Below are 15,030 nucleotides of genomic sequence, written 5' to 3'. Positions count from 1 at the left end.
CAACAGTTCTGAACCATAACACTATTATTTAAGAGATAGAGTTGCTGATCCCAATCTTGATCCTTATCTTCACATTCATCCTTATTTAGTGGCAATTATTAATGTGATTTGTATTAAAATTCCTTGATTTTATCTCGAACTGAGCTGGTTTTAGTTTTAATGCTTTGAAATTGTGGCATTGTGTATAAGTTTAATATGATCAATGAAAAAGCAAATTTTGGACATCAATAAATTCAAACCCTGATTTTTTGGGTGTGCTTGAAAATTGGGCCAAGTTATCTTAGAGTAAGGCAACCAGCCTGGGATGAAAAATAACCAGTCTAGGACAAAACACTCCCATTGTTCAATTTCAGCCAATCAATTGATGAAAATTTTAGACTGCTTCCAGATTTTCTCTGTGAATTTATACATGTATTATAATAGATTATTTTCTAGTAACATCACAAACTCTAGATTATTTTAATGTATAAGTATTAGTGTTTATATGTTGCCGAATGTACAAAGTTATTGTAATAGTACTGTTGTATTTAAAATGCTACACAATGAAATAAATATGAGAAAAAAAATGGTGTATGCTTTCATGTATAATTATTATACTGTGAAATTACCTTTTGCCTATCCGATTGTTATTAGCCATCTGCAAATCAACGAGTTTCAAAATTTTTACTCTAAAGTTCTTAAAAATCATTTTGAATTCACAACTGCGCATTCCAGTGTCAGAGGATGAAATTTTCATCTACATTTCATAAGCACCTTGATGAGCCCAGAGACCATTGGGTCAAAGTAACCATGACCCTATACAGCCAATATTAATCTTTGTCTCCATCCAAAGCATTATAAGAAGTTTACATCCTGTAAGACCTTCTTCAAGTAAAGATCATTTGTCCCTAAATGTCAAAAATTTTCTAAGTCCAAAAAATAAATATACTTCCATCCGAAGTATTATCGCATCACATATATACACCTTGAGGAACTTTGATCAATTATCAAGGTCACTAGGTCAAGATGACATGGCACACAATGTGTTACCCTGGAAATATAACAAGAGCTGTCAGTAGGACAGCAACGTTCGACTATTCTTAGTGCTTGATAGTAAAAAAAAATGCTTGATACAGTTACCTCCTCCTGATTACAGGTTGGGGTAATGATGGTAAACAAGTGTGCAAAGTTTCAATGCCATATGTCAAAGAACTTTGAAAATATTTGAGGTATTACAAAAACTTTAACATAAATTCTAAGTCGAAAAAGGGGCATAATTCTGTCAAAATGCTTGATAGAGTTACCTCCTCCTGTCTACAAGTTGGGGTTATGATGGTGAACAAGTGTGTAAAGTTTCAAAGCCATATGTCAATGAACTTTGAAAATATTTGAGGTATTACAAAAACTTTAACATAAATTCTAAGTCGAAAAAGGGGAATAATTCTGTCAAAATGCTTGATAGAGTTACCTCCTCCTGTCTACAAGTTGGGGTTATGATGGTGAACAAGTGTGCAAAGTTTCAAAGCCATATGTCAATGGACTTGGAAAATATTTAAGGTATTACAAAAACTTTAACATAAATTCTAAGTCAAACAAGCAAATTCGTTGAATTTATATCCCCCGCCGAGTACTGGTTATTATTAACACAACAACTGAAGACATAAGGCTTTATTTATATATTAATCATGGCATAAACTGTAATATTCTTTAAACTTGAAGCCTAAAAATGTACCTTCAAACAAGAAGAATTTTTAAGTTTTCACTATATACATATAAGGAAAATCTATGACCCCCTGGAGTGGGGCCAATTTTGACCCCAGGGCTAAAATTTGAAGAATTTTGGTAGAGGACCTATATCCAGACGAAAATACCCAGGTGCACAACTACACATACTGATCAACATTCCTGTAAAGTTTCATGACTCTAGGTCAAATACTTTTTGAGTTACATGCCACATAAGTTGAAAATGACAAAATTTTACTAAGTCAAGGGCAATAACTCTAAAAATACTAAAAATATCCAGACGAAAATACCCAGGTGCACAACTACTCATACTGATCAACATTCCTGTAAAGTTTCATGACTCTCGGTCAAATACTTTTTGAGTTACATGCGACACAAGTTGAAAATGACAAAATTTTACTAAGTCAAGGGCAATAACTCTAAAACTACTAAAAATATCCAGACGAAAATACCCAGGTGCACAACTACACATACAGATAAACATTCCTGTAAAGTTTCATGACTCTAGGTCAAATTCTTTTTGAGTTACATGCAACACAAGTTGAAAATTACAAAATTTTACCAAGTCAAGGGCAATAACTCTAAAAATACTAAAAATATCCAAACAAAAATTCCCAGGTGCACAACTTCACATGCTGATCAACATTCCCATAAAGTTTCGTTGAATTCCAGCCATCAGTTGCAGAGAACTACTCCGGAAACGAAATTCTAAGTCAAGGGCAATAACTCTAAAAATACTAAAAATATCCAGACGAAAATACCCAGGTGCACAACTTCACATGCTGATTAACATTCCCATAAAGTTTCGTTGAATTCCAGCCATTAGTTGCAGAGAACTACTCCGGAAACGAAATTCGGACGGACGGATGGACGGACAGAAGGACGGACGGACAAAAATACCCAGGTGCACAACTACACATACTGATCAACATTCCTGTAAAGTTTCATGACTCTCGGTCAAATACTTTTTGAGTTACATGCGACACAAGTTGAAAATGACAAAATTTTACTAAGTCAAGGGCAATAACTCTAAAACTACTAAAAATATCCAGACGAAAATACCCAGGTGCACAACTACACATACTGATAAACATACCTGTAAAGTTTCATGACTCTAGGTCAAATTCTTTTTGAGTTACATGCAACACAAGTAGAAAATTACAAAATTTTACTAAGTCAAGGGCAATAACTCTAAAAATACTAAAAATATCCAAACAAAAATACCCAGGTGCACAACTTCACATGCTGATCAAAATTCCCATAAAGTTTCGTTGAATTCCAGCCATCAGTTGCAGAGAACTACTCCGGAAATGAAATTCTAAGTCAAGGGCAATAACTCTAAAAATACTAAAAATATCCAGACGAAAATACCCAGGTGCACAACTTCACATGCTGATCAACATTCCCATAAAGTTTCGTTGAATTCCAGCCATTAGTTGCAGAGAACTACTCCGGAAATGAAATTCGGACGGACGGATGGACGGACGGAAGGACGGACGGACAATGCCAAAACTATATCTCCCTCCCGATTCCATCGGCGGGGGATAAAAAGGGGCATAATTCTGTCAAAATGCTTGATAGAGTTACCTCCTCCTGTCTACAGGTTGGGGTGATGATGGTGAACAAGTGTGCAAAGTTTCAAAGCCATATGTCAATGGACTTTGAAAATATTTGAACTATTATAAAAACTTTAACATAAATTCTAAGTCAAAAAAGGGGAATAATTCTGTCAAAATGCTTGATACAGTTACCTCATCCTGTTTACAGGTTGGGGTAATGATGGTAAACAAGTGTGCAAAGTTTCAAAGCCATATGTCAATGGACTTTGAAAATATTTGAACTATTATAAAAACTTTAACGTAAATTTTAAGTCAAAAAAGGGGCATAATTCTGTCAAAATGCTTGATACAGTTACCTCCTCCTGTTTACAGGTTGGGGTAATGATGGTGAACAAGTGAAATATTTAAACTATTACAAAAACTTTAACATAAGTGGTTACGCCGACGCCGACGCTCGGGGTACTACAATAGCTCTACTTATTCTTTTTGAATAGTCGAGCTAAAAATCGGCCTGAAACCAATGTACTATCAGACAGTGAAAAAGGTGTGATTTTAGGACAAAAATGTTCAACAACAAATTGACACATTCAGCATTTTATTAATTGCAAGACAAATGTACATAAAATTTCATTATCATTTTGTGGGAGGGGTAAAAATATGGCATTAAAACATTTATTAAACCATGCCATTTTTTTATCCATTGTTGGCTAAATATATAATATAATAATGTGTGTGAAAAAGTAGCTAAGATAAATTATATCTACAACTAGGTAAATGTGCATTGAACATGCAAATTTTGTTAAAAGAAAAAACAAAAATTCCATAATTTTTATATCTAACATTGCAAAATTAACGGAAAAAATAATAATAGTTACTTTAAAACTATTCCACAAGCATCGAATAATAAAAGCAGCATTAAGTTATATAATAAACAACACTGCCCTTGTTTTTTGTATAAATATATACATGTATGAATAATTAGATGATCACAGTGTCTTTTCTTTAACACATTTTGCCCCAAGTTTGATCACATTTACTTGGTCATCTTCAAAATAAAACATAATAATAAATGGCAATAACATAATGCCTATTAATAGAAATGGATTCTAAAAATAACAATTAGCAATATTCATTCAAATACATACTCTAAATTGCTATTTTAGTCAATTTTTCGCCTCTTTTTGTAATTGTACACATTTACATCTAAACATATTAACCACTCGACACGTTTACAACCATAATATAAGCTGAATACACAAATATATCACACACAGTCATAAAAATATGCTATTAAATGAATATTAATCAATGTTATGTAAAGAATCCATTAATTGCCAATTTTGATCACATTTTCTTGTTCACATAAATTTATGTTAAAGTTGGCATTTTTTTATATCACATATCACAGTGCGAAATAAATACAGTTGGATTCTCAATACATGTAATTCATTAGGTCACCTTAGTGCAAAAAAAATATATATATAAACTGGTTAAACTCATTTTAAATTTCGAAGGACTTAACCCCATTGCACTAAGGTGACGGAATTTATAGCTTTAAAAATAAACTGTGTAAATATACACATATTTATTAGTCTTCTGAGAAATATATTATTTTTAAACAATTATGCCCAGAAAAAAAGCAAAGTATGTTTTTGCCCCCATACATAATGCTAAAAGGATGAGAAAGATTAAAAGACCACAATAGTTTTCAGTGAAACATTTATATATATAGTGTTAAAGAAAAGTTTAAATTTGAGCCCTGTCACGACAAAACCAACATTATGCGTTTGCGACCAGCATGGATCCAGACCAGCCTGCGCATCTGCGCAGTCTGATCAGGATCCATGCTGTTCGCTTACAAACCCTATAACCCTAGAGAAACTGATAGCGAACAACATGGATCCTGATCAGGCTGCTCGGATGCTCAGGCTGGTCTGGATCTATGCTGGTTGCAAACACACTATGTTGGTTATGTCATAGCACGGCTCAAATATTAATAATTCATTAGACAATTTGACAAAAGTCTTAAACAAAATAAGGCATAACTAACTTTCTATTACAGCCCCATTTTCTACCCAATTACAAATAGAGGCAAGAGTTGTTTGTTTCTGTGTGTGATTTTTTTTATGTTTACTTGTTTTAACAAATATTCTGTTTTAACACATTTTACATAATATCTGTTAATAAAGTTTTATCATATTTAATCCATTATCATTTTTTTTGAAAACATAACAAAAGATGTGCTATATAAAACTCTTTCTGATTTTTTCTAGAAAATTTGAAAAATCAAAAGGTCAGAGTTGATTTTATACATGACGGTATGTTTGTTTGTTTGATTGGGTTTTACGTCACACTGACACAATATAGGTCATATTGCGGCCTTCCAGCTTTTTTGGTGGAGGTAGACCTAGGGTGCCCTTCCGTGCAAACATGGTATGTAAAATCAGTTATAACACAAGTACAATGCTTGTATGTATGTAATCTTGGTGATTCAGGCTTTTATTATTGCCATAAAAAAAATCCCAGTTTTTATTAAGCTGTTACGACCCTAAATATCTTAATGGACTTGTTAATCTTTCACTCTGGACAAAACCATTCACCTTTTTTGGGGGCCGGAATTCCAAAATTAGTATTATTTGTCACTGACAGAAAAGCAAAAAGTGCTGAGACCAGCTTGGTCTGTGCTAGTGGCATAGGTCAAAATTGCTGCCGCCAGGTAAGGGTTAAAAAAAATTGATTTCAATGAATAATTTTCAATTATAAATCTTAATACATTTTAATAATTAACACTTGAATACTAGAATAAATAAATAGAAATTAAATATTTCATCTAATAAAGATTTCATCTAATAATAAAACTCATTTTTTTTCCATAATCATCAGTCTATAAACCCAAACATTAACAAAGTTATCAATGCTACACATTTTAAGAAATCGTGCTCCAAATCAGAATATAAACTATACAAAGGGGCTTATCTATAAGTCTTTATGGTTGAAAAAAAAAAAAAAAAAAAAAAAATCAGTTATCAACAGAAGGAAGAAAAAGATTTAAAAAAAAAAATCTACCACAATTCTGGTTATCTATTTTGTCAATTTTTAGATTTTTATCTCTTGCATACCTTTGTACATGGTAACAGCCAATAATTTCAAAAATGAAACATAACAATGATTTTACAATTTCCTTGTATTTTTTCCCTCCGGCTTCTTACCTTCCTGAACAAAGTCTAGAAATAACACTGATTTACTTTCAAAATGTGGGCGTTTGTTTTATCATGTTAATCTTGGTTTATGATCTTGTTGATGTAATGTCTGTGTAAAGGTGCGAAATAAAAAATAAACTGAGATACAGTATACCCTCGTTTAAAGACCACCTCTGGATATACCCTCTTTTAAAGACCACCTCTGGATATACCCTCTTTTAAAGACCACCTCTGGATATACCCTCTTTTAAAGACCACCTCTGGATATATCCTCTTTTAAAGACCACCTCTGGATAAACCCTCTTTTAAAGACCACCTCTGGATATACCCTCTTTTTAAAGACCAACTCTGGATATACCCTCTTTGAAAGACCAACTCTGGATATACCCTCTTTTAAAGACCACCTCTGGATATACTCTCTTTTTAAAGACCACTTCTGGATAACCCACTGTTAATGTTACCTTAAATTTCTTTTACTGTTTGGTTATCTTAAATTTCTTGTCATTGTGGGTTTCTTAATATAACATTGTCCAGAAAACGGGACATGGAAGTAATATAATATCAACCAGTCTAATAAACTCCGCCCTCAGCCAGGAGGCTGTGTGGGGGATAACAGGGGGAATGTGTACAAATCTATACATTCTCTATGTCCCCACACTTCCAGATCAATGCAATGGCTTTGGTCTGGCAGCAAAAAAATTTTAGGATATGTCCTGGGTAGGGACCGGTCTTTAAAGACGTGACTAGTGCATTGAAAATGTATGTTTTAGTTCATACGTCTTTTAAACACAGGTTCGTCTATGACCCAGCATTGTAATGATTTTTACAAGTCATCAAATTACCACGTTTACCCGTCAGGTTTTAATAGGCTTACGGATATCTTTACATCACAACGATGCAAACGAAGGGAAAGCTGCAATTAAATCTGCACAATAAATCTCCATTAACGGTCCAGCATAAAATATCTCCCATAATGCTTTGCCAATAAATAAATCTGCATTTATTGTCGACAGAGGTGTCAGAAAACATGCAATTAAGTTTTTCAGTGTTTTTTTTCCATTCTTACAAAAAAAGAAGAAAAAAAATGCCTTTCATATTCAGATTTCGAAATTCTTATTCATATATCAATTTAATTTTCCAAGAAGCCTTATTCATCTTTAGAAAATGATATTATATGTCAAAGAAAGAATCTACACAAGTAAAAAATATAAACTTGCCAGGTTTCCCGTAGAAATTAAAACAGAGCGTAGAAACAATAACACTGGGTCTAGTAATTGAAAAAACTGTCTTACTGTAGTCTCTGTGATATTACGTAAAATACTTTAAATAACTTAATAAATTTCCATTCTGACTAATAATGTTTTATAATAGAAATTATATAATTCAAATTATTATCTATAAAAATAATGTTCATTTAGGAACGATTCTTAAAAGGCTATTTTAATTATCTTGTTATAAAAAAAGAATATGGTTCAGTTTAAGCAATAAAAGGAATGCTTGATGTTTGCTTTATATACATGATCATATTCCTGAAATAAAAATTAATAATAGTTGATTCAGGATGCCTGAAAAAATGCCCTATATCAGCACTAAAATCAAAGCACAAATTTATTTTCAATATTTTTTTCCATATTTTCCTTTTTTTGCACTATTTTGGCAAGACAATGATTCCCATTGTAATAAATTAAATTTCGTCACCTTATTGCAATAACTGGTTAACTCCTATTAAATTCACAAGGATTTAACGCATTACTGCACTAAGGTGACAATGTAATCCCTTAATCTGCTGGATTTCTTAAATGGACTTACCCAGCTATCATCATTTTGGAACAGTCCATTATCATTCCTGGGGATATTAAATTTCTGAAGCTAACAGTACAGACCCTGGTCCGACTGCAAGCTGACCCTAGCTCTTAACTGTTGTTAATGGCAAATCACTTTGGGGTCACAAAGTTCATAATAGACAGGCCTGGCTCTATACTGGTGGCAAAGGCTAATCACTTTACCTTCAATCAGATTAAGGGTTATAATATTGATTTTTTTTATATCAAAATACAAACACATGTTCTACTTTATAAAAACTTTCAAATGTAGCTTTAGACGCCCTTTAAAAATGAAAATAAAAATTATATTTAGCACATAAGATATTTAGCATTTTAATGTTTAATAAAGGGATTTCAATATCAGAAAGCTTAAATGGGATAGCCAACAGTTCAGTGTCAGGTAAAACTGCAAAATGTCAAGGCCGGCCTTATATATATATACTGGCAACATTGTCTTATCACCATAGCAACCAGCATCAAAGAAAGGAGTCAAACCCTCAAATTCTAATTGCTTTCTTTTATATAATAAATAGGAAAAAAAGGAGATCAGTTTTGAGTATACACTCTACAGGTATGTGTGAATTATGAATTTATGTGCGAAAAAAAAAATGCATAAGGTCCCTTTTTTATTCCCTTTCTCCCATTTTTTACTCAGAATCTGTTAAAAAGTTTATTAGGTTTTTTTTTTATCATAGATATTTTTTATAGACAGATTTAGAATATACTAAATAAACCTTAAAATTGTTCACAAAATACAGAAAAATACAAAAGTGTGAACTTCTTTAGAAAAATCTTTCTCTCCATTGGTATTTTGCAGAAAACATTGAACTTTAAAATCAGTTTTACATAAATATACTCATAATATTTATCATCAATCCAGCAACAAAAAATTGTTAAACATCTGCCTAAAATATGAACAAGTGAATGATTAATGATCAATGAAAAAACTGATCATTTATTTGTACAAATATCAATATCTATATCCTTGACAACGCCATATGTTTAAATCCTAAAACATATATCAATGGTTTTCAATTTGTTCCAAATCAAGCTCTTCTGTGAGTTGGAACACTTCCATATCAGTTTCATCCCCATCTTCCTCACCCAGAAGCTTGACTGGCCCACAATTCCCTGTTTCTTCGTCTGCTGCAGGGATCATTGACACATTATCACGGATATTGGATTCCAGTTCATGTATTGGACTGTTGCCACGTTTTACTGGTAACTGTCCACTAATTGGAATTTCTGAATCTCTAGGTGAACTTGCTATGGGCATCAGACTCATTGCATTCTCCAGCTCTGCATGAAACCTTGAACTCAGTCTCTGTCAAGAGAAAATCATAATAAATTTTATTCTTGACAAGATAATGAAGTACCAATTTTTTTTTACAGGGGAGGCTATTCTTACAGCCTTATTCAGTTATCCCACAATATAAATTGTGGTTTTCTCCCTTCAATTGTTTTGGGTCTCTTCATTACAGTATTGGGTCTCTTTAATACAGAAAAATAAAATTTTGATTTGCATTAGCTATATGATAAGAATGTTGAGTTATTACTGTTTCTCTATTCATGTTATATAAACATAATTTAGTATTGATAGTTAATAAACAAGTAAGACGTTTATTCATCATAAAAATATTTTCAGCCAGATTTTATCACTTTTCTTACAAAAAAAGTATACGCTGACAAGTCCAATATTTAGACCAGTACCACAGTCATGATCAGAAACAATGTAAGTTTAGAACTTGTATGCCAGATTGTCAACCACAGCCAAAGTAAAAAAGATATTGGTGACTTCTGTTTATGAACAGCAATGATACATGCGAGCTGTGACCTTCCTGGCCCTCGGAACTCATTAATTAACTTGATACAAACAATTATATAAGAAAATGACAAAGTCTGGGCATGACGGCTTCACATACACTGTGGACTGAATCAACCTGTGCGAAAACTTTGTTAAAGAGAAGTACCTACCTCTTTGTTAGGAGTTGAAAAGCAATCAGATCGTCTGGGGTGACCATAGGCAGTCTGAAAAAATAAATGAGAGACATACAAAACTCAAATTTATCAAAAACAAGAAACATGGCAATGCCACGAAACCAGGTTTTCAATTATCACCATTGTAGATAAATATGTTGTTGTTGAAATACAAATACAAGCAACAAACAATGTAACTATGTGCAATGTAAATCATGAATAATGAAACAAAGGGCCATAATTACGTAAAAAATTATCCAATCACAAAAACCCAACAGTATGCATCAGAGCACTAGATGACAAGGCTTCTGTGAAAGTTTGAACAAAATCCCTTGAGAAATGTAGGAGGAGTTGCGCACAGAAGAAATTGTTCACTTTATTTTCTGTATAAGGAAAAAAACAAAGGGCCATAATTAGGTCAAAAATTATCCAATCACAAAACCCCAACAGTATGCAATCAGGACACTTGATGACAGAAGCTTTAAGCTTCTGTGAAAGTTTGAACAAAATCCTTTGAGAAATTTAGGAGAAGTTGCGCACAGAAGAAATTGTTCACTATATTTTCTGTATAAGGAAAAAACAACGGGCCATAATTAGGTAAAAAATAATCCAATCACAAAACCCCAACAGTATGCATCAGGACACTTGATGACAGAAGCTTTAAGCTTCTTTGAAAGTTTGAACAAAATCCTTTGAGAAATTTAGGAGAAGTTGCACACAGAAAAAATTGTTCACTATATTTTCTATGTAAGGGAAAAAACAAAGGGCCATAATTAGGTCAAAAATTATCCAATCACAAAACCCCAACAGTATGCATCAGGACACTTGATGACAAAGCTTCTGTGAAAGTTTGAACAAAATCCCTTGATAAATTTAGGAGAAGTTGCGCACAAAAAAAATTGTTTACTATATATTCTATATAAGAGAAAAAAACAAAGGGCCATAATTAGGTCAAATATTATTCAATCACAAAACCCTGACAATATGCACCAGGGCACTTGATGACAAAGCTTCTGTGAAAGTTTGGTCAAAATCCGTTGAGAAATGTAGGAGGAGTTGCGCACAGAAGAAATTGTTTACGCCTGTCCGCCCGCCAACATACCTCAATATTATAACCAGATTTTTCCTTCGGAAAACCTGGTTAACAAAACCTAGTCAAAATATTGATATTTCCTCTCAAATTAACATTATCAGTTATCTTCCAGAAAAAAGTGATACAGTTCCAATTTAATACCTTATTGATCATTTTCTTAAATTTTAGTTAAGTTATTATTTTCAAATTGTTTTTTTTTTGGTCAGCGTTCATAAATAGATCCATTTATCAATTTCAAATTAAGTTGGTCTTGTTTTTTTGTGTTGTTTTTTTTGTTTTTTTTTTATTTGTTTGTTTTTGTTTGTTTTTTTGTTTACCGTATTTATTTTATGATGACAACCCTAGGAAATTATCAGTGTTCCTACAAGACAAAGCAAATAATTAATAACAATTTCAAAATCCAGGTCAATAACATCCATTATTACTAAGCTGATTTACAAATAGGATTAACTTAATGCATTTACTATTCCCAATATCTTTGTTAATGCCTAATACACCATTCCCCAGAAATCCACTTTAATACTATTGCCAAAAGAGCTTTTATCTGTATTTTAAACAATGGTGGAAAATTGCAACGGTTCACCTATTCAATATGCCTTCAGAGAATGCTCTAAAGACCAAAATATTTGTCTGACCTATTTCTAGACAAAAATAAATCAATTTGCAGTATTTTTATTTCCGATTACATAATCACATTTGAAGCCAAATGATTATGCAATGACATCAAAACAGTCTGGTTTGTCAATATTTACTAACAAGCATTTCATATCAAATTGGGCCCTAGTTCTATGACACGTGTCGACCAGTCTGGAATTCTTGGCCTCTGATTGGTTGTTTTCATTACAATGATTAGCAAAGTAGCCAATGACACAGATTTCAAGAGACTGGTTCCATTGCTCTTTCTAAAATCTTCTAAAATCTTAGTCTGGTTCAAATAAGCATAATCAAACGTGATTGTAAAATCAAGCAGTTCAAGAACAAAACTGAGCATGAGTCTGCAAAATTCACAGAACAGGTGGTTTTGTTGATACATCCAAATCTGTATGCAAAATTCACCTATGAAATAACCAAGGTTCAAGACAAGTCTTTACACTAGAGACAGTTTTTGCTTTACAGGTTCAATTTATCATTATAATTCAAAAGTACATATCTGTCTGAAAACCTGTGAATAAAAAATGGCCTTGTCTTGGTAGGAATCAAGTCAGACCAGTAAGGACATCAAATGTCAACAATTCATCATATGTAACAGCAATGGGTGCTTCCTTGATACTGCCAACAAGGTCTTGTATAGAAACAATGTCTTTCAAAACCTTATGTTGTCTTCCAACTGTTGTCAATAGCAAGTCGGTTTTTTTTTTGTTTCTTATTTTTGAGATGATGACGATGAGGGGGGGGAGGGGGGATTATATGTGGGGAGATGAAAAATATTAACAATGCCTGAAGGAAAAATAGTTATATACATGTATAGATAATCACAAAGCCATAGTTACAATAATTACATAGGCTGCTCCCTACATAGCAATGAAAATTTGTTTAATTCATCATTATAAATAACACGTCAAAACCAAGATGCCTCGGTCTGAGACGTGATTACGAATATGTAGAGTCATAATTATTCCTAGAATTCAGATATATAATACCTCGTTATATAACCTACAAGTTCTGTTTCCCTAATCTGGGTCACGATGACTCAAACGTCTACAGTGCATAGATGGCATCGATAATTATATTACCAATAGATTTTTTGCTGACTAAACCGTTTTCTAAATACATATCAATGCATAACGCTATCTACAAATCACAAATTAAGTAGAAATGATATTTGCCAATGGTGGGCAATTTAGGTTTTAGTTTCTCTCAGCAGAATTATATGTATGTAATATAGACTAGATCTGCTCAAAAACTCTATCATACTAAAAGCAAAATCTGGAGACATATCCAAACAGCATGAATGGATTTTATGCCCAAAAGAGCTTTTGACGACCATCTCTATTTTCAATTTTTGCATTAATAACTTTTACCGAAAACGAACCTACATCCTGCTTTGAGTATTGAACAAATATATGGAGATTGCAGTAATTTGTCGATACATTCAAACGACAAACATTCAACATTATCTTCTTAATTGGGAAAATCCAGACGCAATGTAAATACGCATCAAAGTTATCCGTAATAAACGATCACTTTCGGCAAGGTACGATTATACAACCCATGTCAATATTATCAAATAACCTAAAATTGCGAATAATTTGCCTTGCGAGAGATTTACACGCAACCTTTTTTTTCTTTCAAGTTTTCACATTGAATTTTTCCTTTCTCTTTTCAAACAATCTCGAGAAATATTCACAAAGTAAACAACCCGTGCATTCAGATGCAGAAATTCTGCACTCCCATTTAATATGATTAATGCCCTGCTTCTATTCTATTCGATAATGAAAATCGAAATCTTTCAAATACGGAAAGAGACTGAATTACAGTATCAGTTACAAACATTCTTAAATTGAGCCGTGTCATGACAAAACCAACATAGTGGGTTTGCGACCAGCATGGATCCAGACCAGCCTGCGCATCCGTGCAGTCTGATCAGGATGTTTTGTCGTGACAAGGCTCAATTTCATTTGGCACAGAATACGGACATGTTGAAAAGAACAATAATTGATAAAACGTAACTTTCGACTGGATTTTTTGAAATAGTATGAAAAGTTCATTTAGTCTGTTCGATAACATTGTTTGTTTTCTTTTATTCATAGTTTGGGAATAAAGGAATGTACTTGTTTTATTGGAGAATATCTGAGTTGAGAAATTAAGTATTAAGTTTGCAGGGTGTGTGGGGGGGGGGGAGGAAATGAGTCGCAATGACGGATAAATTGTGAATCTTTTAAATCATTAGCATCATTATTTTAGGGAAAATTGGTTATTCAAGCAATACGGAAAATTAAGCAATTGAGAACATGTCTGTCATGATGCCCAGATCCCTAAGAAAGAAAAAAGTCACTGGATAAAGTACTTTAAAATAGTATCAAAGTTTAATTTCAGAAAACCTGAACAGAGTTCAAAAACACAAAGACAGCAAGGCCTGAGAGGCAGACACCTTAACCACGTGGCAATTATCCATTCCCTAAAGCCTAAAGGGTCAGTGATGGCCAAGTGGTTAAGATGTCTGCCTCTCAACCAAGGGATCATGGGTTCGAGCCCTACTCGGGTCACGACCATGTTTCTCCACATGACACCAGAACTGGTTGGTTCCAGGAAGCGGACTCGAAGGTGATTTATTAAATATAAGTTGCAAGAACTTGTTTCACAATCAAGCTTAAATCTATTCCCTTGGTGCAAAATTTTACATTTATAGAGAGGTTTCTTACACTAAGTTACCTTCTTAAAAATTAGAAGATAAAAATATGTCAATAATTACAATGTATTCCTAATTCACTGATCATTTTTTTATACAGGAAAATAGATATTAACATTTCCCGTATTTTCCCATGACACTGAGGATTATTTCTTTTATTTTTTTCAATTATTCCTAATCTTTTTCTAATTATATGTAAATACATAACTATCACTCAAAGTAAATTACTTGCCCAATCTGATGTTAGTAACACCTGTTCAAAATTGCAATAGTTATGTCATGGTACTTGTTTTTAATGAGCTAATGG

At 32.8% G+C, this 15,030-nt stretch overlaps 1 protein-coding gene across 1 annotated transcript in view; it reads right to left on the bottom strand.

Moving 5' to 3' along the window:
* Nucleotides 1-9,085: 9,085 nt before the first annotated feature.
* The window catches only part of LOC132735849 (protein FAM53A-like), a 29,368-nt gene continuing 23,423 nt past the window's right edge, over nt 9,086-15,030 (bottom strand). The window contains exons 5-6 of the mRNA XM_060722864.1: nt 10,279-10,332; nt 9,086-9,628 (exon numbers count right to left, since the gene is read on the bottom strand). Of these exons, the coding sequence (XP_060578847.1) occupies nt 9,326-9,628; nt 10,279-10,332 (357 nt within the window). The 3' untranslated portion in view covers nt 9,086-9,325. The remainder of the gene's footprint in view (nt 9,629-10,278; nt 10,333-15,030) is intronic.

This window comes from Ruditapes philippinarum, unplaced genomic scaffold (genome assembly GCF_026571515.1).
Source record: "Ruditapes philippinarum isolate M1 unplaced genomic scaffold, ASM2657151v2 ctg3259_1_1_1_1, whole genome shotgun sequence".
In the NCBI taxonomy this organism is placed as follows: domain Eukaryota; kingdom Metazoa; phylum Mollusca; class Bivalvia; order Venerida; family Veneridae; genus Ruditapes; species Ruditapes philippinarum.
The sequence above is the reverse complement of the archived record's forward strand: the minus strand, read 5'-3'. Positions and strand labels throughout refer to the sequence as shown.